Below are 27,263 nucleotides of genomic sequence, written 5' to 3'. Positions count from 1 at the left end.
ACGGCAGAGGCATATTATAACCAACGCTTGTTGTCCGTGTAACAAGACCAGAATTGTGCTACAACGATTTGTGGAACACGTTAATGAACTCACGTTTATGTCTTGTTCATCAAAATCGCCTGGTCTGATGCCAGAGACATACAGCTGGGACAATATCAGTCATCAGCTCCGCGCCCAGAAACCAACGATCACATAATTGCGTGACCTGGCCATATGCATCTGGTGCCACATACTTCCGGATATCTACCAAAGACTTGTCAAATCTATGCCACACATATTCGCTGCTGCACTGCGTTCCAAATTTTGACCACTGTGCTGTTAAGCAAGTGGGCTTAATGTATTTTCTTAGACTTTCCCGGCGATTTTGTGACATCTCGTTCAATCGGGCTTAATATTTGGTACATCAATGTGTGTAAGTGTACTGAGCAGTTACGTGTGCTCATTACGTCAGTCCTTACCTTAAAGTGGTCAGAAAATAGTGGGATTATCGTTTTTGACTAACGTGTAGAAACATTTTGTGTATTGTTTTATATGCCTATCAGTGACTTAATGCCTACTCCAACCTGCAAGGCACAATGTGCTGCAGAAAATACAGTAACTGGCTGCTACCTAGTAGATCTCTCTGGGAATCTATCACTGAGTCGCTAGTAACCACTACTCACTTAATTTGGAACTCAAATTTTGCATCACGCCAGTAAGAAATGTAAGTTATATCCTCAAGGAATAAGGAGAACAATGAGAAAGGTGAGAATCTGGGAACATCCAGTGATTCAAGTAATCAGTGCGAAAGTGAATCTACAACAAAACGGTCAGATTAACGGTAAACGTGATTTATTACAAAAAACGTCAAAACCTTAGAGAAGACAGTACGGCAACCTTTGAGCAATATCTATAGCAACCTCTTCCTCACAATACATTCTGAGATAAAGCTTTCCGTATAGAAAGGATTAAGGTCATTACATTACATCAAAATAAATATCGTTTCATGGCTTTAATTAAAGGAGTATAAGCAGTACTAAATCACGTTTACGATGTTAAAAAACAAAGACGGTTCGCATCTCCCTTCACACCAAAGCATTATGAAGTTCTACGTAAGCGTCTTATTTGAAAGTGCATGAAGAATAGGGCTTCGCATTCCGTGAACTTCTCGGAAACAATCCAGAAGTACAACAGAAGATGCAATGTGAGACTGCCACTTGAAGTTTAGCAAGCATCAGGCAAACCAGAAGTATCTCAACTCACATGTTATCTTACGAAAATACCTCGTTGCAAACTTGATTCAAAGTGTGATTATTTAATTTTAGTTGGAATCAGATACTAATGGGCATCTATAGGTTATGGGAGGCTCTTTCCACTTGAGTGGGGCAATCCATATGCGACAGAAGTTTTGAAGGCATCGATATTAGAGGAGAATTTCACATAGAAACTGTTATGACCTGACGAAACTACAGTCGTGTTCTTTGATTGCTCTAGGAGATATCTTATAGGAATTACGAGGCGTATTCAGAAAGTAAGGTCCGAGTAGGCGCGAAATGGAATCCGCTGTGAAAATCCGATGGAACTTTGCACAGATGCGTTGGGCAGTGTCTTTAGTGTGCCTGTGGATCGCTTCACGTCGCTCTTTTCAGTTCAGAGGGCAAAGTGATCACAAAGAAATGTCTAAAACAACAGTGTCTCCCGCCAAGTATGTGGATTTGGTGAGAGATTTCGCCTGAAGCTATACAGCACACACAACATAAATGTCATGCGCTTCTTTCTTCAAGACAATTTTGAGCCGCTTTCTGCAGGGGCAATGAAGACGCTGCTTCAGCGCTTTCGCTGGGAAGCGCTTGATCACCCACAACACAGCCCTTAATTGGCTCCCTCCGTTGTTCATCTATGCTCACATGTGCTGGCTACGTAGACAACGTTTTGGCACAAACAACGAAAGGTAGAGAAGCGTTGAGAATTGGCGGAGAGCATAGGCTTCTGCTTTCTGTGGCGAGAGTACTGGAAAGTTTGTATAACGCAACGACAAATGTCTAAGTCGGAACGGCGACTGTTTAGAGAGGTAGCTGGAAGGTGTGGCTAAGTGTTGCGTATAAAAAAAAAAAAAAAAAAAAAAAAAAAAAAAAAGAAGATTTTTACTATGGTTTTCATTAAGCGACCGATCGGACCTCACTTTCTTCAACGTCTATTAAAAGAATGATGAAAAGATGTACTTAACTTTGTATGATCAATTGCCACAGGACTGTGTCGAATATATGCAGCTGTACAACAGGCGTTGAACAGTAAAGCATCACTTGATACACACAATTAAAAACTCTTCTCTTGAAGTACAGCTCCATTTGTGACTTGAATAGCACTGGTATACTAGCTAGACGACGCTGACTGCTTTGTCAGAGGACACGAATTGGGCTGAAATAGTCAATGCTCGGCTCTAGAAGGTGTTCGTAAATTCCTGTTACCCACTTCTAGGACTTGTAGAGGGGAGTGAATACATAATATTTTCAAATGGAACGTATTTCCGGAAAAGTACCGTTTCAATGCTACAACCATTTGAAAACATCTTGGTAACACGACCACTTTTACAAGTAATTGATTGGACGCTATCCAGTACATCACTTGCCTGACAATTCCACTCATTAATAACAAAATAAAACATTCATTTGCTCGTTGACAGGTTCTCTTCAACGTGATGCAGTACGGCCTCTTTCAATCCGTACGGCGTTTCCTAGGAGAACCAGTCACGTTTGCTGTGATGGTACCCTCTCTCAAAGCAGTTGCGTAATTGTGGCGTAAAGTGTATGCGGTGGAGTCGGTCGTTTTGGAGAACGATCTCAATAAAGTTGACGAACAGATCTTCCATTACTGCGATCTTCGCCATTCGGAAGGATCCTGCCGGTGTATTCTGCAAACGTGTATTCAACCACGTTCAAATGGTTCAAATGGCTCTGAGGACTATGGGACTTAACTACTGAGGTCATCAGTCCCCTAGAACTTAGAACTACTTAAAGCTAACTAACCTAAGGACATCACACACATCTATGCCCGAGGCAGGATTCGAAGCTGCGACCGTAGCGGTCGCGCGGTTCCAGACTGAAGCGCCTAGAACCGCTCGGCCACAGCCTCGAACTAGGTCAGAGAGGTTGGATAGACGTCAAATGAGATCAGCCAATCCGACGGAACCAACCCTCACCATGACCACCCTGTTGCATACCTACCTAGCAAACGTGGTTTGAAATGGCTGTAGGACGCAAACAGTACGTTTCCGGACATGAGTTGCCATTCAGAATATTATGTAGTTATTCCCCTCTACAAGTTGTAGAGGTCTGTAACGATAATTTACGAACACCCTGTAGATCGACCTCCGTGCGATGAGGCTGCGGTGCTGAAAGAGAGGTTGTGTCTGCAGGGGCGCCTCCCATTCGTCATTGTGAATTCCACCGAGACATTACTAATGTCTGTGGTTTCGATCAAGATGCCGATTTTGTTGTGACATCACAATCTTTGAACGATATCACATTCCCTCTCCCCAAAAGGTCACAGAAGACCCAACAGGCTAGGCGCTCAGTCCGGAACCGCGCGACTGCTACGGTCGCAGGTCCGAAACCTGCCTCGGTCATAGATGTGTGTGATATCCTTAGGTTAGTTAGGTTTAAGTAGTTCTAAGTTCTCGGGGACTGATGACCACAGATGTTAAGTCCCATAGTGCTCAGTGCCATTTGAACTCGAGAGGGCCGACGTTGCTTGAAAGAATGTATGAGTCTCTCTACTACAAGACTTCGGGCAAATTTTAGAAATGACGTTCATCAACGGTTGATGTAGTGGTGACATAGAAACATCAGAGACTTATAAGAAGTTACGCTTGATCCAACTTCACATTTTCAGATGCTGTCAAAGTGTGGTGGATCCATGTTTGTAATTTCGTCATATTCCTAGCCCAAAGATACTTGTGACTGCTAACAGTACATCTACCGTTAGCTAGGAGACAGTTACGCTTTTATTTGATGTGGACCTGTACCAAATGACTAAGATTCAGTTAACAGAACTTTGGCTGCTCACAGCATTCGTGTCTTCCATCGCCCGCCAGAGAAGAGAAGACTTGATGTGCATTGCGTGGAATGACTTATTTGGTTACTCGTCGTGGCAGTGCGATGAACGCCTATGCACTTGGGAATGTTAAGTGAGCGGTGCGTATCGGAGAGCATTAGCAGGAATGAACCACTGAACGAGGCCGCAACTGCGTCTCTCGCATCTCATTATCATTTACAGCTACTGTTCCACGTCCAGTTACCTGGATTCCGACGGCCCTTTCCCTGCTTCCTTTCCATCTTTAATGACCTCGTACTCGACGGAACGTTAAACCCTAATCTTCCTTCCTCTCCATTTCTCCTTCAGACAGAATTCTTTAACCTGTAAAAATAAGGCTTAAAAAGCATTACGCTAAAGGGTCTTTGTTCGTGTTCCTGTCTTTTGTAAACTATTTTTAGTGTGTAGAACTGTCAATGGCAAAGCATTTCAGGCAATACTAATAGATTTATTATTAGGTAGAGTGTTTAAGCAATTCTAAAACAGCATTTATCAAATTTACTATGAGACGAATTCAGTTGAGTCTGACAAATAAAAGTTGTATTAAGTCGAATTGCTTGTTCAAAGGTCCAATCTTACCCGAAACAAGAATGGAGTGAATTATCGCGTTAGTTGAAAGCCACATTCAGATATTAATGCACTATGTTCCGGAGTTAATGGAATATACATAGATGCCGATACTACCAGAACACGCGGAAATCCACTTCTGAAACCGGAAATGCTTATCATCGAAATCAGAACAACTTCATATGAGAATTCATTCATATACGTTCTATCAATAATATAATTTTGGCATCTACACGTAATAGACAATGTGTACTACAGAATCTACATTTTAAAAATCTATCTAAAACGTATCTAGCGTTAGCGGTTAGTTCGAAATAGCTATGATTCCACTTCAGTAGGAATTTATACCTAATAAAAAAGAACAAGCTTCGTAAACACTGGAATAGGTATACTAACGTTATTTTGAACATTCACACACCCCACACACGACGTGCCAGGTGGCTGTTCTTTGCAGACGAGTGTTGGGGAAATACATGTGGAGTACTCGTCACTCTTTGTCACCAACAAAAAGGGGGCAGGGAGAGAATATGATGCTATATTCAGCTTTGCTGCTGCTCTCCTTTGCATCATGCATCAACACAAGGAGAATCGAAAGCTTCTTCATTTGTTCGCTCCCCCGATATAATCTCAGCCTACACAACATGTACTTCTAATTTAGCTAGCTAATTAGTAAAGGCACTGGATTCGTACTCAGGAGGAGAAGAGCTTATATCACCGTTCAGTCATACTGATTTGTGTTTCTCGAGATCTTCCTGTCATCAGGCTGGCATGGTTCCTTTAGTAAGGTCATGGCCGACACCAATTTTTGTCCAACTAAGAAACTGCTCTGACTTCGACTTCGAAAATAACGGGACGTTAAACTCTAAGCCCCGGACTTTTATGAAACACGAAGTCATTCTTTTGAATAATCATCGCGCCATATGTTAAGTATAAAATAGAAAGGTGTTGATTTGTAGTGTACATGAAATGCATACATCTACGTTAAAGGCGTCTACAACAAGCGCTATGAGAGAAGCGCGCACTTCACGAGGAGGCTTACGGTTCGTCCAAGGAAGAGTTAACCACTGCTTCACTTCCTCCTACCTAAATCCCATAGTCCCATAGTGCTCAGAGCCATTTGAACCATTTTTTTAGACCCAACAGGGTACGGCACCTTCGACTGTGTAACATTTACGTCGGCGTCTTGCTATCTTGTGGCAAGGAGCAGTAAGAGGACAGAAAAATTTTCAATGCCTGCTCTCGTGTATTTGAGGAACGGAGTTTCTCCATGTGAGTTTTTAACCGTTCATCGAACCGTTCGGTTTCTCTGTTAGACTGTGGGTGTAAACGTGCAGTGGCCACATGATGTATGCCATTGGTGGCACAAATCTGTTGGAAACCGACTGGTGTGAATAGTGGGCCATTGTTTGAGACAATGAGCTTAGAAGAAACTCAAAATAAAAAATAGAATGCAAAGCCGATATTGTATTCTCAGTAGCGGTGGATGTCATGAGAACAATAAAAGTCAATTTACAAATGGATCTACCCCTAACAGCCATTGAGTGTTGCAGAACAGACCCACAAAATCAGTATCAATCTGTTACCACGGTGAGGACGGACGTGGACGCTCAAAAAAGCGTTGCGGCGGAGCTGTCTGCTTTCCCTACAAACTGTGAATCCAGCAGTCACTCACTCAGTCTGAACGTGTGCGCCTTCAGTGACGGTAGAACGTTGCTTTATGTGAACTACGCCCCAGTTACCTTCGTGCAATAAAGACAAGATTTCCCGCCGTAAGGACTGAGGACTCACAATATGCGCGTCGTTATTCTCTGTGTGCAATAGCAGAACATCTGCTGGCAACGAAAGAGTGTGACGACGTGAAAAGTAGTGATGTGCCACTGCGTGGTGAATTCCTATCAAACTGTGTGGCCACACATGGCACACACATTGCAAAACCACCAGAAGAGCTGTGTCGGAAGTAGTGGCAGCGCAATACGCCGTGAATCGATGTGAAAAAATGATTTCTCAGACGAATCAAACGCCACATCTGTACCGACTGGTAATCGAGACAACATGTCAGAATTCGAATGTCGGACAGTGGGCCTCTACAGTAACTCATGGGACGGGATTGGCAGGATTGAACAAGACCATCAAAGACCAATGATCAGTCAGCAAATAGAACTTCTGATCATACAAATACTGGTGGAATTTTCGTTACACCATAGATAATGGCGAGTGCCTCTCTTTCTAGCTCACTGTAGTAACACTGGGCTCTGTTAAGAATTCTCGGGGCAAAAGCAGTAGGTCTCTCAGGACAACCAGTCTTCTGGAAGAGCGCAGCCCTGATCCCATAAGAAGATGCACCCACAGATAACACGGTAGGCTTCGCTGGGTGAAAATAAATCAGACATCTACGACTAATCAAGGCGTCTTTCAGTGACTGTAATGCATTCTGGCATTCTTGGCGCCACTCTAAAGAAACGTTTTTCTGGCGTAGCCTGTTAAGCGGTGCAGCAATTTGTGCAGCGTGATGAATAAACTTCGTATGCCAGCTGAGCTTCCGCATGACTGATTGTAGGTCACTAATCGTACGGTGCGCTGGCAACCAAGTGATGTATAGTTGGATATATATCCTGTTCATTAATTATATGGCCTAAATAATTCTATTCTTCCAGAAAGAAGGAGCACTATTCCATGTTGCGCTTTAAGCGAGCTGCAGAAATATCTTAAAAAAAAAAAAAAACAGTCTAAATTTGCTGTTTGTTACCCGTAATACAGCTGCGATTCTTCTTGGAGAACTGACATAATGATTATATAGTCTGCAGTGGAATGTTGTGCCACAGTTCAATCAGATCCTCTTCTAGCTCCTCTAGTGACGAGGGAGGCGGGAGTCTGCTCCGAGTCTGTGCTGCAATACCACCCACAAGGGATCGCCAATGTTCAAGTCGGGGGACTGCGCCGGCCAGGGAAGACTTGCGTGCTCCTCATACCACGATTATACTGTCTCGGTTGTGTGAATGAGTGCATTATCGTCCTGATATATGGCATCATCGTCGGGGAACAACAACATTTGAATCATGGGGAGCACCTTATCACGGCCTTTGAGAGTAATGATGGGACCAGCAGAGTACCGTCATATAGCGTCCACACCCTCACACTTCCTCCTCCATTCTTAACCGTTAAAATCAAGCAATCAGGACTGTACGCTTCTTTTGGCGTTATCCAGACGTAAAACTGGCCAGATGTGGAAATAACTAAAGATTTGGCTCGTCAGAACATATGACGTGTTTCCACTGATCAGCTATACAGGATTTATGATCCTGACGCCGTGTTTTACGCTTCTTTGCGCTGGCTGTAGTCAGTAGTGGTTTTGGTATATCAGCTTTCCCATGAGTATTGTCTTTATGGAGTTTTCGGTGGACATTATCGATAGACACGGGGTCTCGAAGACGGCTATTGAGCTCTGCAGTCACTTTAGCCGTCGTAGTTTTGTGTTTCTTTGAGACAATTCGTGTTAGCATACGACGATCTCTGTCTTTTAGTTTTGATTTACGCCCACTATTATGTTTACACGATAATGTCTTTCCATGTTTTGTGTAGGCTGTCATGACTGTTGAAACAGTTGCTCTGGGAACATTCAGTAACTTAGCTGTCTTGGTTACTGATGCTCCAGCTAATCGGGCCCCCACAATCTGCCCTCTTTGTAACTCTCTTAGGTCTTTCACTGAACGTTGGCCCCGGCCTTTGAGTGTAATTATGAAGAATGCACTACTCGTAAACAACCTGTACTGAGAGAATGAGATTTTCACTCTGCAGCAGAGTGTGCGCTGATATGAAACTTCCTGGCAGATTAAAACTGTGTGCCCGACCGAGACTCGAACTCGGGACCTTTGCCTTTCGCGGGCAAATGCTCTACCATCTGAGCTACCGAAGCACGACTCATGCCCGGTACTCATAGCTTTACTTCTACCAGTACCTCGTCTCCTACCTTCCAAACTTTACAGAGGCTCTCCTGCGAACCTTGCAGGACTAGCACTCCTGAAAGAAAGGATATTGCGGAGACATGGCTTAGCCACAGCCTGGGGGATGTTTCCAGAATTCTGGAACAGTAATTCGAGGTACTAGCAGAAGTAAAGCTATGAGTACCGGGCGTGAGTCGTGCTTCGGTGGCTCAGATGGTAGAGCACTTGCCCGCGAAAGGCAAAGGTCCCGAGTTCGAGTCTCGGTCGGGCACAAAGTTTTAATCTACCAGGAAGTTTCAACCTGTACTGATGCCTAGTCCGTACTGAACAGGCACAGGCCTGCGCGACACGTGCCTTCCTTGCGTTGTTGACCATCAAACACAACCATTCCATTACTACCACTCTTCACTTTATTTCTCCTATCCCTTGTACTTTTGCTGTTAAATACTATTGGATTGTTGAAAAATTACAGGAGCTGAAGCACTTCCAAATTGTAGTCTTCAAAACTGGAGCAAATCTAAGTGAGTGTTTATCACAAAGTGCTGCTTGGACAGCTCATCCTGCGGTAACTGTACATATGCCTCCCGTAAATCTACACTCCTGGAAATTGAAATAAGAACACCGTGAATTCACTGTCCAGGAAGGGGAAACTTTATTGACACATTCCTGGGGTCAGATATATCACATGATCACACTGACAGAACCACAGGCACATAGACACAGGCAACAGAGCATGCACAATGTCGGCACTAGTACAGTGTATATCCACCTTTCGCAGCAATGCAGGCTGCTATTCTCACATGGAGACGATCGTAGAGATGCTGGATGTAGTCCTGTGGAACGGCTTGCCATGCCATTTCCACGTGGCGCCTCAGTTGGACCAGCGTTCGTGCTGGACGTGCAGACCGCGTGAGACGACGCTTCATCCAGTCCCAAACATGCTCAATGGGGGACAGATCCGGAGATCTTGCTGGCCAGGGTAGTTGACTTACACCTTCTAGAGCACGTTGGGTGGAACGGGATACATGCGGACGTGCATTGTCCTGTTGGAACAGCAAGTTCCCTTGCCGGTCTAGGAATGGTAGAACGATGGGTTCGATGACGGTTTGGATGTACCGTGCACTATTCAGTGTCCCCTCGACGATCACCAGTGGTGTACGGCCAGTGTAGGAGATCGCTCCCCACACCATGATGCCGGGTGTTGGCCCTGTGTGCCTCGGTCGTATGCAGTCCTGATTGTGGCGCTCACCTGCACGGCGCCAAACACGCATACGACCATCATTGGCACCAAGGCAGAAGCGACTCTCATCGCTGAAGCCGACACGTCTCCATTCGTCCCTCCATTCACGCCTGTCGCGACACCACTGGAGGCGGGCTGCACGATGTTGGGGCGTGAGCGGAAGACGGGCTAACGGTGTGCGGGACCGTAGCCCAGCTTCATGGAGACGGTTGCGAATGGTCCTCGCCGATACCCCAGGAGCAACAGTGTCCCTAATTTGCTGGGAAGTGGCGGTGCGGTCCCCTACGGCACTGCGTAGGATCCTACGGTCTTGGCGTGCATCCGTGCGTCGCTGCGGTCCGGTCCCAGGTCGACGGGCACGTGCACCTTCCGCCGACCACTGGCGACAACATCGATGTACTGTGGACACCTCATGCCCCACGTGTTGAGCAATTCGGCGGTACGTCCACCCGGCCTCCCGCATGCCCACTATACGCCCTCGCTCAAAGTCCGTCAACTGCACATACGGTTCACGTCCACGCTGTCGCGGCATGCTACCAGTGTTAAAGACTGCGATGGAGCTCCGTATGCCACGGCAAACTGGCTGACACTGACGGCGGCGGTGCACAAATGCTGCGCAGCTAGCGCCATTCGACGGCCAACACCGCGGTTCCTGGTGTGTCCGCTGTGCCGTGCGTGTGATCATTGCTTGTACAGCCCTCTCGCAGTGTCCGGAGCAAGTATGGTGGGTCTGACACACCGGTGTCAATGTGTTCTTTTTTCCATTTCCAGGAGTGTATTTTTGCTGGTGATAGTGGTAGGTTCCCACGGGACGAAACTGCTGAGGTCATCGGTCCCTAGTCTTACACACTACTTAAACTAGCTTAAACTAACCTACGCTAAGGGCAACACACACGCCCATGTCAGAGGAGGTCTCGAGCCTTCGACGAGGGGAGCCGCGTGACCCGTGGCAAGGCGCCTACACAGCGCGGCTACCACGCGCTGTTAAATGTATTTTTGAATGTATCTTCCTTGTCCTAGTCTATCCATCAACTCCTCCAGATGTGGAAGAGGTAAAGAATCCGCGACAGTTTGTGGGATTATTGTTGTCTTAAAGTCAGCATACGAACGTAAATCACCCAAAGGCTTCAGAATGACCGAGGGTAATGCCCAGTGACTAGCAGAAATGGGTTGGATAACCCCACTGTCTTGCTGTCTTTGCAATTCCTGATTCACTTGCTCGTGTAACCAACGGGGGACGCACTGCGGCCCAAAAAATCGCGGATGCACGTTGTCTTTCACAATTATGTGTGCTCCAAAGTCCTTAGCCCATTTTGTACCTGGTTCAAATGGTTCTTTGTACTTACTACACAAGTCAGAAATGTTTGTATGAGGAACAGAAACACTGATTCGTAACACATTGTTTTGAATGCAGAGATTGAACAAATCAAACAAATCTAACACAAAAATGTTTGCATTGTTCTTAGAATTGAGTACGTAAACTAAAATACATTTTGTCACTCCCTGAAAAGTTACTGGCAATTTACAAACGGTAAGAACTAGAGCTTCACACCGAATGTTAGCAGGCAAAATAGGAGTAGGCTGCTGCAGCGGTGGGCTACCGATTCCGTCATACGTTGCTATATTTATCAGGGAAAGAGAAGCACCAGTTACCAACTGTCACTTAACTGTCTTTTGTTCCACTCGTAACTGAACAAAAAGTTTGTTCGCCTGCCTGCATATTGCAGCGATGCGGAACTGCGGGTATCGGCTCGTGCCTGAGTAAGTGGCACGGTACGCACTTGTGCACGGTGTAGCTGAGCCCGCGCCACGGCGGCTGACTGAATGTGAACTTTATTCGTCCACACTGAAAGCAATTAGCAGTATGACAAGGACAATCCTTCCAATCGTGGATCAAAAAGCACTGAGGACACGATTCCCTCACAGAGTTTTGTAGCACGTACCGTGTACCACTAGACTGAAAAATGTTACTTCTGCTGCTATTACTGCTCTCACTAGTTGTCTCAGATTATTCTGATACACTTCAACACTATGCTGTACTAGAGACTGAGCGGGTGGTGCACTGTAAACAACTGAAATACATGGAGCTCCAAAATCAACATCTTTTGCGTCCACATTTGTCTGAGATTACACAATAGACAGAATTGTTGTTAAAACAGGATGTGGCAGTCTTAGAATTACAGCACCCACGTGTGCATTTGATACATTCTGTGTGATAGCACCACACCGTGACATCACTATAGTTTATTCCACAACAGCACTTAAACTTGGAGTGACCTGTCAGTACTGCTACCCACTGTTTGACTGCCTGTGTAGGCTGCTGCTTCGGACGAAAAAAATAAAAATTTAAATCGTGCAGTTGCTACATGGTAACCTAGGTGATGACTGCTTCGTCGGGGTTCAGGAACTGGAGTTGATCGACTCCATACCCGTGTCTGTATCGACCTCCGAGTGATAGCGTTGCGCGCCACCCATTCGTCGTCGTGAAATGAAGCGTGATGTTGCTAACGTCTGTGGTATTGATTTCCGTTCCCAACGTGGGTGTGGCACCGTGATCTGTAGATGATATTACAGAAACATAGTGACTCAGCAATTTGTTCGTTGTGTCATTCATTTTTGGTCAATCCATTTGCCACTTCAGCGACGCAGCAAGTAGAGTATATGGAAAACCGTCCAGTTTGAAATGTGAGCGGTCTTTGCCTAGTTGCTACACGAGGAGTCTCCTGATAGCCTCTTTCACGGTTTTCTCCTTTTTCCAACTTGGTGCAGTTAGAATTAAACTGCAAAAATTCGATACCCTGTATAAAATAGTGTAGAAAAAAACCAGATTTAACAAATCCACATGGCTGTTAGTTTAACTGACTTGAGAAGTACTCATTATTATCGATAATATATTAAATTATATTAAATAACTTTCGAAAATACACTATGGCACCTCCAGCTGTCCAGCGAATACAGTACTAAGTTTAATGCTTACTTCCTGACTTAACAGTTTTTTTACTTTCACTGATCCCAAAAACCGATTTGTAAGAAATACGAATTTAAAAACACTTTACAAACACTTTTGGCATTAGCGTTTAGCCCCTAGGCACCGAGACTCCATATTTCCCTTTCGTATGTGGCTGTTGTGCGAATACCCATGTTTTGCTGTGTCTTTTCTATAGTCCACTTTCTTGGGCAGATAGTCAGGAGAACTGATGTGAGAAAGCAGTGTCCGGTTACAGAAAACTTGGTTCGTACTTTAGTCCCTAGTATGGGACCAAGTTCTGTTCCTATAATTCGCGGGTAGCGATTTTGCTGCCTCGTGGTTGAATGAGTTTTGTAGGTTTCAGTCAGCAGCCCACAACGAAATTAGGTGGTAGAGCTTTTATTAAAATTTCAATTACCATTGTACTCGTGAGGCTTTTTTGTACTACAAGGTGCCGTCAGTCACTGCCCGGACTCTTTTTCTTCCTTTTTATTAATTTTCACAGAAAATTTTGTCGTTACTATTCTACGTGGTATGCTACGTCCCAAATTCTTAGCAAATTCTTTCTGTCATTTTCAAATAACTGTTCCACAGCCAAAATTTTTAATTGTTCACTAGGAATATCGAGGTCGCTGGCCTTTTGCAATGCTCTCATTTTCGTTCAGATCAACTAAATTGTCACTCCAGGTTGTAACAGAACATTTATTTCCAGGGAAAAATACTTTATCATCCTCAGATTCACACATAAAACTCCTCCTTATAAAATAGTGGAGATGATCTTGCGACATTGTTCAGGTTTGTAATTGTACTTGTGGACAGAAATTTTTCCCCCTGTACGATTCCACGAACACTTCGATTGCAGCGCAAGAATGTGCATTTGATTGAGTATTCAGCCACCTGAAAATGGGTACACAGGTGACACTGCGCAATACTATCGGATACGAAATAAAAAGGATATTTTAATTCAACCAATTACAGATAATGCAACTGATTATCATTCAGATAAGAAAAAGAAAAGGAAAATAAACGTTGGACCCTTTCCTTTTGTTTCCATCTCGATGAAAATTTGATATTGTGGTGCTTACTACTCGATGAACTGTGCTAAACCTTCGTCTTCATGTGACTATATTAGAAAATTATCGTCAGTCTAACGAAAGAAGTATGATCAGTAGTGACCTCGGACTTTCCGCATACGATGCAGTGTTCTATAAGGAAATACCGTCTGAAAAGAGCTGCAAAAATATCCAGTCTGCTCTTGATTATGGTACGAAGGCAATTTGTTACATATGTAAAGAAAAACAATCTATTATCCAGTGAGTACAGTATAAACGAGTCACACCTGTAATGGGTAAAGTCATACAAACACCTGGGTGGAGCATTTTGACCGATCGTGTAGGTTCAGTCGTAAGTCAGGTGGCAGAGTACTATACAAATGCAATCAGTCTACAATCAAGACTGTTTACAAAACACTCGTGCGATCGATCCTAGAAAATTTCTAGGGTGTGTGGGACCCGTACCTAATAGGTCTATTAATGGGTATTCGACGTATACAGAGAACAGCAGCACAAATGGTCAGAAGTTTGCTAGAACCATGGAGAGTGTTACGGGTGTTCTGATGGAGCTCAATTGGCAGATGTTTGAAGATACGAGGGCGTGCTGAAAAGTAATGTCTCCTAATTGCCCATGTGAAAACCCTCAAATCTTTTTAAATAAAACAAACATTATTGACATCCTACATTTTTAATATTTGTATCTACATATTTATTTCTCAACATAGTCTCCGTGGTGACTAGTACATTTCTCCCAATGAGTTTGTTGATACCATCACTGCAGAATGTTTGAATTTCTTGGCGGAATCACAACCTGTCCTCTGCTTGCACCATTTCATCACTACCAAAGTGAAGTCAACGAAGGTGTTCTTTAAGTTTTGAAATGAGATCAAAATCGGAGGGGGCCAAGTCGGGACGGTAAAGAGGATGAGTGACGCCAGTGAACCCAAAGCGTCAGATTGCTGCAGATGTCGAAGTGCTCGTGTGTGGTCTGGCATTGTCATGCTCCATCTGTCGACGAACCCTGCGAATTCGAAACTCAATTACAGCACGCTGTTCTTCTCGCAACGACATAGTTGCGTTACACACCGCCAGGCTACACACAACAATTCGGAGCCCTCTAGGGACAGATGCTTGTAACTTGCGTCAGCGAATCGGGAAAGTCGACCGAGTAATATGTGTGACTTTTAATACGTTAAGCGATATTGAGAAAAGAAAAAAATCGGAGGTATTAGTTTTCAGCACGCTCTGGTAGAAACAATCCACCCCGGAAGTGCCTGCTTACAAATTCACCGTTACCGCCTTTTCATGATGAATTTAGGAATATACAGGGTGTAACAAAAACGTACGGCACAAATTGTAGAACGTGTCCTTCACACGTAGACGAAGAAATTATATTATATGGACATTGGTCTGGAAACGCTTTGTTTCCATGTTACAACTGATTTTCTCCAAGAACAGAGCATTAGGACCATGGGGGCATATACTCCGGGTGACGTCAGGTAACTTTGTGCACCGCCAGTGGTTTGTTTTACCTGTCCCTGTTACCGTTCCATCGATCAGTACGACCGTTGCAAGAGCACAGGTTACTACGTAGAGCTAATCACAGACTTGAATCGTGCAATGGCAGTGTACACAAATGCAGAGAAGGCAGATGACCAATTCATATATGGATTAGCTGACGGCACTTGCGCTCTCAACGTTTGTACCGGGAGAGATTTCCAGGATGAAGGTGTCTCGACAGGAAAAAATTTGAAGCCCTTTATCATCATCTCAGGGAACATGGAGATTTTAAGCCTTTAGCTGTACGACAAAAAATGTACTTTTTTGCACGATGGAGCACCTCCTCGTTTTATTGGTAATGTCCATCGTCGTCTAAGTGACAGATTCGGTGAGAGGTGTATAGGTGGAGATGGACCAATTGCCTGGCCTCCACGCACGCCGGCCCTAAACCCGCTGGTCTTTTATTTGTTGGGGCATTTGCAAGCTCTTGTGTATGGAACCCCAGCAGAAGACGTTCAGAGTCTCCGTGCCCGTATTACGCAAGGCTGCGAAACCATCCGAAGTACTCTAAGGATACGTCAGCGCATCTGAGATTCGCTATGACGGCGGGTATCAATGCTCAGAGAGGACGTTTCCTGTGAGAAAGAGTTGCATGTTGCATGCTGGTTCGTTCTGTTGGTGTGTGTCTCCCACGATTAATGAACTGGAGAAAATGAGGTGTAACATGGAAACAAAGCGTTTGCATGCAACATAATTTCTTCACCTACATCTGAGTAATGTGTTCTGAAATTTGTGCCGTGTATTTTTGTTACACCCTGTATTATAACACACTACGTAGGGACCTCGAGGACAAAATCAGGCTGATTACAGCGCACACAGAAGCGTTTAAACAAACAATCTTCCAGCGAGCCAGTCGTGATTGGTTCAATGGAACGTGCCCTCTGCCATGCGCATCACAGCGGTTTGCAATGGATGTAGTTGTAAATTGGAAACTGCTGAGGTCGTAAGTCCCTAGGCTTACACCCTACGTAATCTAACTTAAGCTAATATACGCTAAGGACAACACACACCGACGCCCGAGGGAGGACTCGAACCTCCGACAGGGGAACCGCGCGAACCGTGGCAAGGCGGCAAGACCGCGCGGCTATCCTGCGCGGCGATCTAGTTGTAGCTGTAGATGAAGACACATAAGGTAAGTCGAATCGTACTGGCTCGACTAGTAGAGTGAGAATCCTTCAGGCTGCAGTCACTCCTTGTTGCAGAGTACAGACTCTTGTTGCAAAAGGCGCGTCGCTGTGTTGCAGTGACGAGGCGGTCGACCTGGAAGACTGGAAGCGGTCGCGGTCCGAGTCGAGCACGGCCCCCGACGACGGAGAAGGAGGCTACATGGGTCGGCCGGTGAGTACCTAACACATTGTCAATAAAACAAATACACTTCTCCAATGAGTCCGCAACACTGCAAATATTTTGTGAATAAAGCCGTCTAGATAACGCAAAATCTAATTATAAAGTCGTTAACATTAGTATGCATTTCTTTGAAATTTTTTGAGCCACGTTGACAGCTGACAGTCTCCTTAGGCACAGGTTTTATTGATACTGACACTGAGTGTTGTCTTATAACTTCTAAATTTTGGCGAGTGACTTCTTTAACACGTTTTTGCATTTTCACGTTTTTTAGCCTGATAATAAATAAAAACACTTCGAGTTATTATGCTTCTTTAATCTTTACTACAGATCAGCAGATTTCAATAGCCGAAACGACATTATAAATAAAAAATAGATTAAGCGATTTAGAGGGGTTATTCACAAAATTCCTAATAAGTAGTTTAAGTTCAAGAAAAAGCTGTCAACCAGTAGTTATTCCAAAAATATTGTTTTCTCTAAAAAATAAAGTTGTAGACAGATAATTACAAACGAAATTTTCGGTTGGTATAGGTATCTCAAGCTGATTCTGTGTTTCTAAATTTGCAGAATGGTTTTGATAGCGTTCCCGACAAGCAGATTTTAATCAAATTTATGCCTACGGTGTATCGTCTCAGTTGCGCGGTTTATTCGTGATTTCTGTGGTGTCACTGCCAGACACCACACTTGCTAGGTGGTAGCCTTAAAATCGGCCGCGGTCCGTTAGTATACGTCGGACCCGCGTTTCGCCACTATCACTGATTGCAGACCGAGCACCGCCACACGGCAGGTCTAGTGTAGAGACTCCCTAGCACTCGCCCCAGTTGTACAGCCGACTTTGCTAGCGATGGTTCACTGACTACATACGCTCTCATTTGCAGAGACGACAGTTTAGCATAGCCTTCAGCTACGTCATTTGCTACGACCTAGCAAGGCGCCCTATTCAGTTACTATACCTTCTGAACAGATAATATTGTGACTCATGTACAGTCAAGAGCGACGTTCATCATTGATGGATTAAAGTTAAGTATCAAACTAGCTACGTCCGCATTCTGAATTCTAATTCCTTGTCATGTTCCAGACCTCACGTCAGTATAGTCCTTCCCTCCTCACGCCAGCCTGCGTGAGCTAAAACGCGTGCATTTCGGCCTCCTCTAGTAACATGGTGTTGGCTCTTCTGCCAACACAACAATTTCCTTTCAGAAAGGTCGCATTTGGTAATAATTAATTCGATGTCATACAGTGAAACAGAAGTGACGTCTGGGGTTCGTCAGGGAAGTGTTATAGGCGCTCTGCTGTGCTTAATCTATGTCAAAGATTTAGAAGACTATCTGAGCAGCTCTCCTAGATTGTTTGCAGATGATACTGTCGTTTACCGTCTAATAGAGCCATCAGAAGTTCTAAATCAACTGCAAAATGGTTTAGACAAGATATCTGTATGATGCGAAAAGTGGCACATAACGCTAAATAATGAAAAGTGTGAGGTCTTCCGTATGAGTACTAAAAGGAATCCCTTGATTTTCGGTTTCACGATGAACCACACATATTCAACTGAATTCCTGCATATTACAATTACGTATTACTTAAACTGGAACGATCACATAGATAATGTTGTGGGTTAAGCGAACCAAAGACTGCCTTTTACTGGCAGAATACTTACAACATGCAACAGGTCTACCGAAGAGACTGCCGACACTACTCTTGTCTGTCCTCTTCTGGAATACTGTTGCGCGGTGTGGGGTTCTAACCCTGTACGACTAATAGTGGACTCCGAAAAAGTTCACAGAAAGGCGTCTCGTTTTGTATTATCGCGAAATAGGGGAGACAGTTTTACGGATATTATACGAGAGCTGTGGTGGCAGCTATAAAAACAACGGCGTTTTTCATTGTGCCGAGATCTTTCCACGAAGTGCAACCCCAACTTTCTCCACATAATGTGAAAATATTTTGTTTATTCCCACTTGCAGAGGGAGAAATGACAATTGTAACACTGTAAGAGAAATCAGGGTTCGCACGTAGAGCTTTAGTTGTCATATAACCCATCTGCTGTTCGATAGTGGAACTGTCGATAAAAAGTCTGAAAGTGCTTCTATGAAGTGTAAACTGAAGAACAGTCGTGTAGCTGTAGACGCAGCATATGCAAAACGGATACGAAGATATGAAAATGAAGAGCTGAAGAAAAGAAGAACAGCAAAACAGCAACTTCAGTGGCTAGACTGTTTGCTACAGGGTTACCACTGATTTGAGAGCTGCTTTAGGATATGGGCATAAGTACACCTCCTGCGTAGACTACCCACATTCAGTGATAAACATGTACAGACAATCGAAACTCTGTGGTAGACTCGAATCTGTATTTGTTGCTTTTCTGGAGCAGTCGCCTAAATCGTTAGAGTATCCGTGTACGCCTCCAGACCCGAAATATGGTTTCGGAGCGTGGCACAGCACAAACTTTCATCCGTCACGACATAGTAATTACATTGCAGATTCCACATTGGTGAACGATTTGCCCTGATATCATTTTTCCAAGTGTCTGTTCACTGATTTCATCCTCATTATAGAGGTGTAAGTGCACATAGTTTTATTGGTGGGTGTGGAAAAACAACACTGTATCAGTATTTTTGATTAGCAGACTAATAATTGTGGCTATTAGGAGTAGAACGTTTTTAGGCTGGTTAGCACCTCCAAGTACATGTGGCAACAGCATGCCATTAATGCTTATTTTCCCCCCGGGGTGAACGTCAGGTGATGAAGTGTAGACACGTGCCTGCAAAACGGCTAGTCTATACTGCGGGCGTAGTGCACTTAGTGGTGGAGTTATAATTGTGCAAAGAACGTCAGGTAGTAAATTTTGGAGGAGGATGAGGAGATTAGCGCTTAACGTCCCGTCGACAACGAGGTCATTAGAGACAGGGCACAATCTCGGATTATGGAAGGATGGGGAAGGAAATCGGCGGTGCCCTTTCAAAGGAACCATCCCGGCATTTTTCTGAAGCGATTTACGGAAATACCGGAAAACCTAAATGAGGATGGCCGAATGCGGTTTTGAACCGTCGTCCTCCCGAAAGCGAGTCCAGTGTGCTAACCACTGCGCCACCACGCTCGGTCAGTAAATTAAGTAATGTCTTTGTTGGAAGACTGACACAGAGAGAAATCATCCAACACATTGATTTGTGTACATACACTGATAGAAAAAAAAAATCACATTACTAAGGAGGATTTACGCGACATAAAAGTAAGTTGACAGACTTGTTTCTACACCTGAAAGATTATGTCTATTCAAACTTCACACCAGTCGCGCTACAGTGACGGTAGCAGCACTATATGGTGAGTTGGTGCTAGTAAAGAATGCCTTTAAGGCGACAAACACGCGATTAGCAACACGTCACTGAGTCTGAACAATGTCATGTAGTAGCGATACTGCTGGAAGACTTGGCAGGGATGTAAGCACCTGTACATCATTACTGCAAACGGTTGTCACAAGAATGTACGGTTGCAAAAAACAGGGCTCCGGACGGCCACGTGGCACTACGGAGAGGGAAGACCGACGTGTTCGGCGTATGGCTCTGGTGCATCGTACTGCATCTGCAGCAGCAACTTGAGGACCAGTTGGCACCATAGTAACACACTGAACTGTTACAAATCGGTTACTTCAAAGACAGCTCCGAGCCAGACGCCCTGTAGCGTACATTCCATTGATCCTAAACCACCGCGACTTCAGTGATGTCAAGCGAGAGCTCACTGGAGGCCAGGGTGGAGGTCTCTTGTGTTTTCTGATGAAAGCTGGTTCTGCTCGGTGTCAGTGATGGCCATTACTGGATACAGGAGGCCGGCTGAGGGCACGCAACCAACCTGTCTACTTGCTGGAGACACAGGAGCTCCACCTCGAGTTATAGTCGGTGGTACGATTTCGTATGACAGCAGGTGCACTCTGCACCCTGACTGCAAATCTGGTGATTCGACCTGTTGTGCTGACAGTCATGAACTTCATTCCAGAGGGTGTTTTACAACAGAATAACGCACGTTCACGTACCGATGTTGTAGCCGAACGTGAATTACAAACTGTCTACATATTGCCTTGGCCTGCTCCATCACCAGATCTGTCTCCAATCGGGCACATGTGAAATATTATCGGACGACAGCTCCAGCGTCATTCTGAAACAGCATTAACCGACCCTGTACTGGCCGATCAAGTGCAACAGGCATCGAACACAATCCCATAAACTGACATTCGGCTCCTGTACATCACAATGCAAGCAGCGTTTCACAGTTGCAATGGCTCATCTCGCTCTTACATGAACCTGTGGTCTTGCAGTGTTAATCAGCTAACTATGATACTACGACAAATGTGTTCCCGCAATTTCATCACTCTACATTGACCTTTTTTTTTTTTTTTTTTTTTTTGATGTTGCGATTCGTTCCGTCCACGTATTACGGTACCACGTATAAAAATACCTGCCCTTATACCTGTTACTCCCTGTATAGTCATTTCATTTCAGTGCACATAATTATATTCCTTATACACAGTACCACAAAAGACGTTAACCCCAGCAATGTTACACAAACTATTTGAGATATCGATACAAGGTTTTCAACCAGTAACGGTTCGCAAAGGGTTGTTTATTTCGCCTTGTAGTTGGTGCCCGTGATTACTTTCCCGGTGGAGAAATACGACTTGCTATGACTTCCTTAGATGGAGCTATAAACTTTTTATTGTCGTTCGAAAGCTTTCGGAAAAGAATGAGTACCGTTATGTAACTCCTGGTAATGATTTCCGTGAAATGTTTCGCAAACGTGTTGGTCATCCGTACTTGATCTTTCACGCGTTGTTCACATACCAATAGAGAGGAACCAGGAAGGAAGGAAAATTAGGAATTTACCTCACACCGACAACGAGATCATTACCGGAGGGGGAGTCTGTCGTCTTGGAGAAGGATGGGAAAGGATCCATTTCCGTTAAGCTATTTACGAAAACCGTAAAAACCTAAATCAGTCTGGTAGGACTGGTGTTTGAACCGCTGTTCTCCGGAATAGGCGTCCAATCTCTTACCGCTGCGCTACCTCATTCGGTTACAAGTAGAGTTGAACTGAATTGTGCCACTAAACTACTATTACCAGCTGGAATCGCCGAGCAGTTCTAGGCGCTTCAGTCAGGAACCGCGCTATCGCTACGGTCGCAGGTTCGAATCCTGCCTCCGGCATGGATGTGTGTGATGTCCTTAGGTTAGTTAGGTTTAAGTAGTTCTAAGTTCTAGGGAACTGATAACTTCAGAAGTTAAGTCCCATAGTGCTCAGAGCCATTTGAACCCAACTACTATTGGTGACCCTTTCTGCGCACTATTATGCAGATAAAATACGATGTTGAACACCAGTAAGAACATAATTATACATCAAAAATCACTACATCTACATCTACATCTATATCTACATCTATACTCCGCAAGCCACCTGACGGTGTGTGGCGGAGGGTACCTTGAGTACCTCTATCGGTTCTCCCTTCTATTCCAGTCTCGTATTGTTCGTGGAAAGAAAGATTGCTTCCCCCTACCTATACCTCCCGAGGAGATCACGAATGTAAAATTAGAGAGATTAGAGCGCGCACAGAGGCTTTCAGACAGTCGTTCTTCCCGCGAACCATACGCGGCTGGAACAGGAAAGGGAGGTAATGACAGTGGCACGTAAAGTGCCCTCCGCCATACACCGTTGGGTGGCTTGCGGAGTATAAATGTAGATGTAGATGTAGATGCCTCTGTGTGAGCTCTAATCTCTCTGATTTTATCCTCATGGTCTCTTCGCGAGCTATACGTAGGAGGGAGCAATATATTGCTTGACTCCACGGTGAAGGCATGTTCTCGAAACTTCAACAAAAGCCCGTACCGAGCTACTGCGCGTCTCTCTTCCAGACTCTTCCACTGGAGTCTATTTATCATCTCCGGGACGCTTTCGCGATTACTAAATGATCCTGTAGCGAAGCGCGCTGCTCTCCGTTGGATCTTCTTTATCTCTTCTATCAACTCTATCTGGTACAGATCCCACACTGATGAGAAGTATTCAAGCATTGGGCAAACAAGTGTAGTGTAACCTACTTCCTTTGTTTTCGGACTGCATTTCCTTAGGATTCTTCCAATTAATCTCAGTCTGGCATCTGCTTTACCGACGATTAATTTTATATGGTCATTCCATTTTACCCCCCCCCCCCCCCCCCATGAACCATGGACCTTGCCGTTGGTGCCTCAATAATACAGATGGCCGTACCATAGGTGCAACCACAACGGAGGGGTATCTGTTGAGAGGCCAGACAAACGTGTGGTTCCTGAAAAGGGGCAGCAGCCTTTTCAGTAGTTGCAGGGGCAACAGTGTGGATGGTTGACTGATCTGGCCTTGTAACACTAACCAAAACGGACTTGCTGTTGTGGTACTGCGAACGGCTGAAAGCAAGGGGAAACTACAGCCGTAATTTTTCCCGAGGGCATGCAGCTTTACTGTGTGGTTAAATGGTGATGGCGTCCTCTTGGGTAAAATATTCCGGAGGTAAAATAGTCCCCCATTCGGATCTCCGGGCGGGGACTACTCAAGAGGACGTCGTTATCGGGAGAAAGAAAACTCGCATTCTACGGATCGGAGTCAGATCCCTTACTCGGGCAGGTAGGTTAGAAAATTTAAAAAGGGAAATGGATAGGTTAAAGTTAGATATAGTGGGTATTAGTGAAGTTCGGTGGCAGGAGGAACAAGACTTCTGGTCAGGTGAATACAGGGTTATAAATACAAAATCAAATAGGGGTAATGCTGGAGTAGGTTTAATAATGAATAAAACATAGGAGTGCGGGTAAGCTACAACAAACAGCATAGTGAACGTATTATAGTGGCCAAGATAGACACGAAACCCATGCCTACTATAGTAGTACAACTTTATATGCCAACTAGCTCTGCAGATGACGAAGAAATTGAAGAATTGTATGATGAGATAAAAGAAATTATTGAGGTAGTGAAGGGAGACGAAAATTTAATAGTCATGGGTGACTGGAATTCGACAGTAGGAAAAGGGAGAGAAGGAAACATAGTAGGTGATTATGGATTGGGGCTAAGAAATGAAAGAGGAAGCCGTCTGGTAGAATTTTGCACAGAGCATAACTTAATCATAGCTAACTCTTGGTTTAAGAATCATAAAAGAAGGTTGTATACATGGAAGAATCCTGGAGATACTAAAAGGTAACAGATAGATTATATAATGGTAAGACAGAGATTTAGGAACCAGGTCTTAAATTGTAGGACATTTCCAGGGGCAGATGTGGACTCTGACCACAATCTATTGGTTATGAATTGTAGATTAAAACTGAAGAAATTGGAAAAAGGTGGGATTTGAATGAGATGGGACCTGGATAAACTGACTAAACCTGAGGTTGTACAGAGTTTCATGGACAGCATAAGGGAACAATTGACAGGAATGGGGGAAAGAATTACAGTAGAAGACGAATGGATAGCTCTGAGGGATGAAGTAGTGAAGGCAGCAGAGGATCAAGTAGTTAAAAAGACGAGGGATAGTAGAAATCCTTGGGTAACAGAAGAAATATTGAATTTAATTGCTGAAAGGAGAAAATATAAAAATGCAGTAAATGAAGCAGGCAAAAAGGAATACAAACGTCTCAAAAATGAAATCGACAGGAAGTGCAAAATGGCTAAGCAGGGATGGCTAGAGGACAAATGTAAGGATGTAGAGGTTTATCTTAGTAGGGGTAAGATAGATACTGCCTACAGGGAAATTAAAGAGACCTTTGGAGAAAAGAGAACCACTTGTATGAATATCAAGAGTTCAGATGGAAACCCAGTTCTAAGCAAAGAAGGGAAAGCAGAAAGGTGGAAGAAGTATATAGAGGGTCTATACAAGGGCGACGTACTTGAGGACAATATTGTGGAAATGGAAGAGAATGTAGATAAGGACGAAATTGGAGATACAATACTGCGTGAAGAGTTTGACAGAGCACTGAAAGACCTGAGTCGAAACAAGGCCCCGGGAGTAGACAACATTCCATTAGAACAACTGACGGCCTCGGGAGAGCCAGTCCTGACAAAACTCTACCATCTGGTGAGCAAGATGTATGAGACAGGCGAAATACCCTCAGACTTCAAGAAGAATATAATAATTCCAATCCCAAAGAAAGCAGGCGTTGACAGATGTGAAAATTACCGAACAATCAGTTTAATAAACCACAGCTGCAAAATGCTAACGCGTATTCTTTACAGACGAATGGAAAAACTAGTAGAAGCCAACATTGGGGAAGATCAGTTTGGATTCCGTAGAAATATTGGAACACGTAAGGCAATTCTGACCTTACGACTTATCTTAGAAGAAAGATTAAGGAAAGGCAAACCTACGTTCCTAGCATTTGTAGACTTAGAGAAAGCTTTTGACAATGTTGATTGGAATACTCTATTTCAAATTCTGAAGGTGGCAGGGGTAAAATACAGGGAGCGAAAGGCTATTTACAATTTGTACCGTAACCAGATGGCAGTTACAAGAGTCGAGGGTCATGAAAGGGAAGCAGTGGTGGGAAGGGAGTGATACAGGGTTGTAGCCTCTCCCCGATGTTATTCAATCTGTATATTGAGCAAGCAGTAAAGGAAACAAAAGAAAAATTTGGAGTAGGTATTAAAATCCATGGATAAGAAGTAAAAACTTTGAGGTTCGCCGATGGCATTGTAATTCTGTCAGAGACAGCAAAGGACTTGGAAGAGCAGTTGAACAGAATGGACAGTGTCTTGAAAGGAGGGTATAAGATGATCACCAACAAAAGCAAAACGATGAAAATGGAATGTAGTCGAATTAAGTCGGGTGATGCTGAGGGAATTAGATTAGGAAACGAGACACTTAAAGTAGTAAAGGAGTTATGCTATTTGGGAAGCAAAATAACTGATGATGGTCGAAGTAGAGAGGATATAAAATGTAGACTGGCAATGGCAAGAAAAGCGTTTCTGAAGAAGAGGAATTTGTTAACATCGAGTATAGATTTAAGTGTCAGGAAGTCGTTTCTGAAAGTATTTGTATGGAGTGTAGCCATGTATGGAAGTGAAACATGGACGATAAATAGTTTGGACAAGAAGAGAATAGAAGCTTTCGAAATGTGGTGCTACAGAAGAATGCTGAAGATTAGATGGGTAGATCACATAACTAATGAGGAGGTATTGAATACAATTGGGGAGAAGAGGAGTTTGTGGCGCAACTTGACCAGAAGAAGGGACAGGGTGGTAGGACATGTTCTGAGGCATCAAGGGATAACAAATTTAGCATTGGAGGGCAGTGTGGAGGGTAGAAATCGTAGAGGGAGACCAAGAGATGAATACAGTGAGCAGATTCAGAAGGACGTAGGTTGCAGTACGTACTGGGAGATGAAGAAGCTTGCACAGGATAGAGTAGCATGGAGAGCTGCATCAAACCAGTCTCAGGACTGAAGACCACAACAACATTCCATTTTAGATCACTCCTAATGCCTACTCCCACATAATTTATGGAATTAACACCTTCCAGTTGCTGACCTGCTATATTGTAGCTAAATGATAAAGGATCTTTCTTTCTATGTATTCGCAGCACATTACGCTTGTCTACATTGAGATTCAATTGCCATTCGCTGCACCATGCATCAATTTGTTGCAGATCCTCCTGCATTTCAGTACAATTTTCCATTGTTACAACCTCTCGATATACCACAGCATCATCCGCAAAAAGCCTCAGTGAACTTCTGATGTTACCCACAAAGTCATTTATACATATTGTGAATGGCAACGGTCCTACGACACTCCCCTGCGGCACACCTGAAATCACTCTACTTCCGAAGACTTCTCTCCATTGAGAATAACATGCTGCGTTCTGTTATCTAGGAACTATTCAATCCAATCACGCAATTGGTCTGATAGTCCATATGCTCTTACTTTGTTCATTAAATGACTGTGGGGAACTGTATCAAACGCCTTGCGGAAGTCAAGAAACGCGGCATCTACTTGGGAACCCGTGTCTGTGGCCCTCTCAGTCTCGTGACGAATATCACAAGCTGGGTTTCACACGATCGTCTTTTTCGAAACCCATGCTGATTCCTACAGAGTAGATTTCTAGTCTCCAGAAAAGTAATTGTACTCGAACACAATACGTGTTCCAAAATTCTACAACAGATTGACGTCAGAGATATAGGTCTATACTACTGCACATCTGTTCGACATCCCTTCTAGAAAACGGGGATGACCTGTGCCCTTTTCCAATCTCTTGGAACGCTACGCTCTTCTAGAGACCTACGGAACACCGCTGCAAGAAGGGGGGCAAGTTCCTTCGCGTACTCTGTGTAAAATCGAACTGGTATCCCATCAGGTCCAGCGGCCTTTCCTCTTTTGAGCGATTTTAATTGTTTCTCTATCCCTCTGTCATCTATTTCGATATCTACCATTTTGTCATCTGTGTGACAATCTAGAGAAGGAACTACAGTGCAGTCTTCCTCTGTGAAACAGCTTTAGAAAAAGACATTTCGAATTTCAGCCTTTAT

At 44.1% G+C, this 27,263-nt stretch overlaps 1 protein-coding gene across 1 annotated transcript in view; it reads left to right on the top strand.

Annotated features, from left to right (window-relative positions):
* The window catches only part of LOC126183910 (muscarinic acetylcholine receptor DM1-like), a 603,207-nt gene that overhangs the window by 149,962 nt on the left and 425,982 nt on the right, over positions 1-27,263 (top strand). Inside the window, exon 3 of the mRNA XM_049926254.1 lies at positions 16,644-16,737. Within this exon, the coding sequence (XP_049782211.1) occupies positions 16,644-16,737 (94 nt within the window). The remainder of the gene's footprint in view (positions 1-16,643; positions 16,738-27,263) is intronic.

This window comes from Schistocerca cancellata, chromosome 4 (genome assembly GCF_023864275.1).
Source record: "Schistocerca cancellata isolate TAMUIC-IGC-003103 chromosome 4, iqSchCanc2.1, whole genome shotgun sequence".
Classification (NCBI taxonomy): Eukaryota; Metazoa; Arthropoda; class Insecta; order Orthoptera; family Acrididae; genus Schistocerca; species Schistocerca cancellata.
Note: the sequence above shows the minus strand (reverse complement) of the source record. Positions and strands in the feature narration are given on the sequence as shown.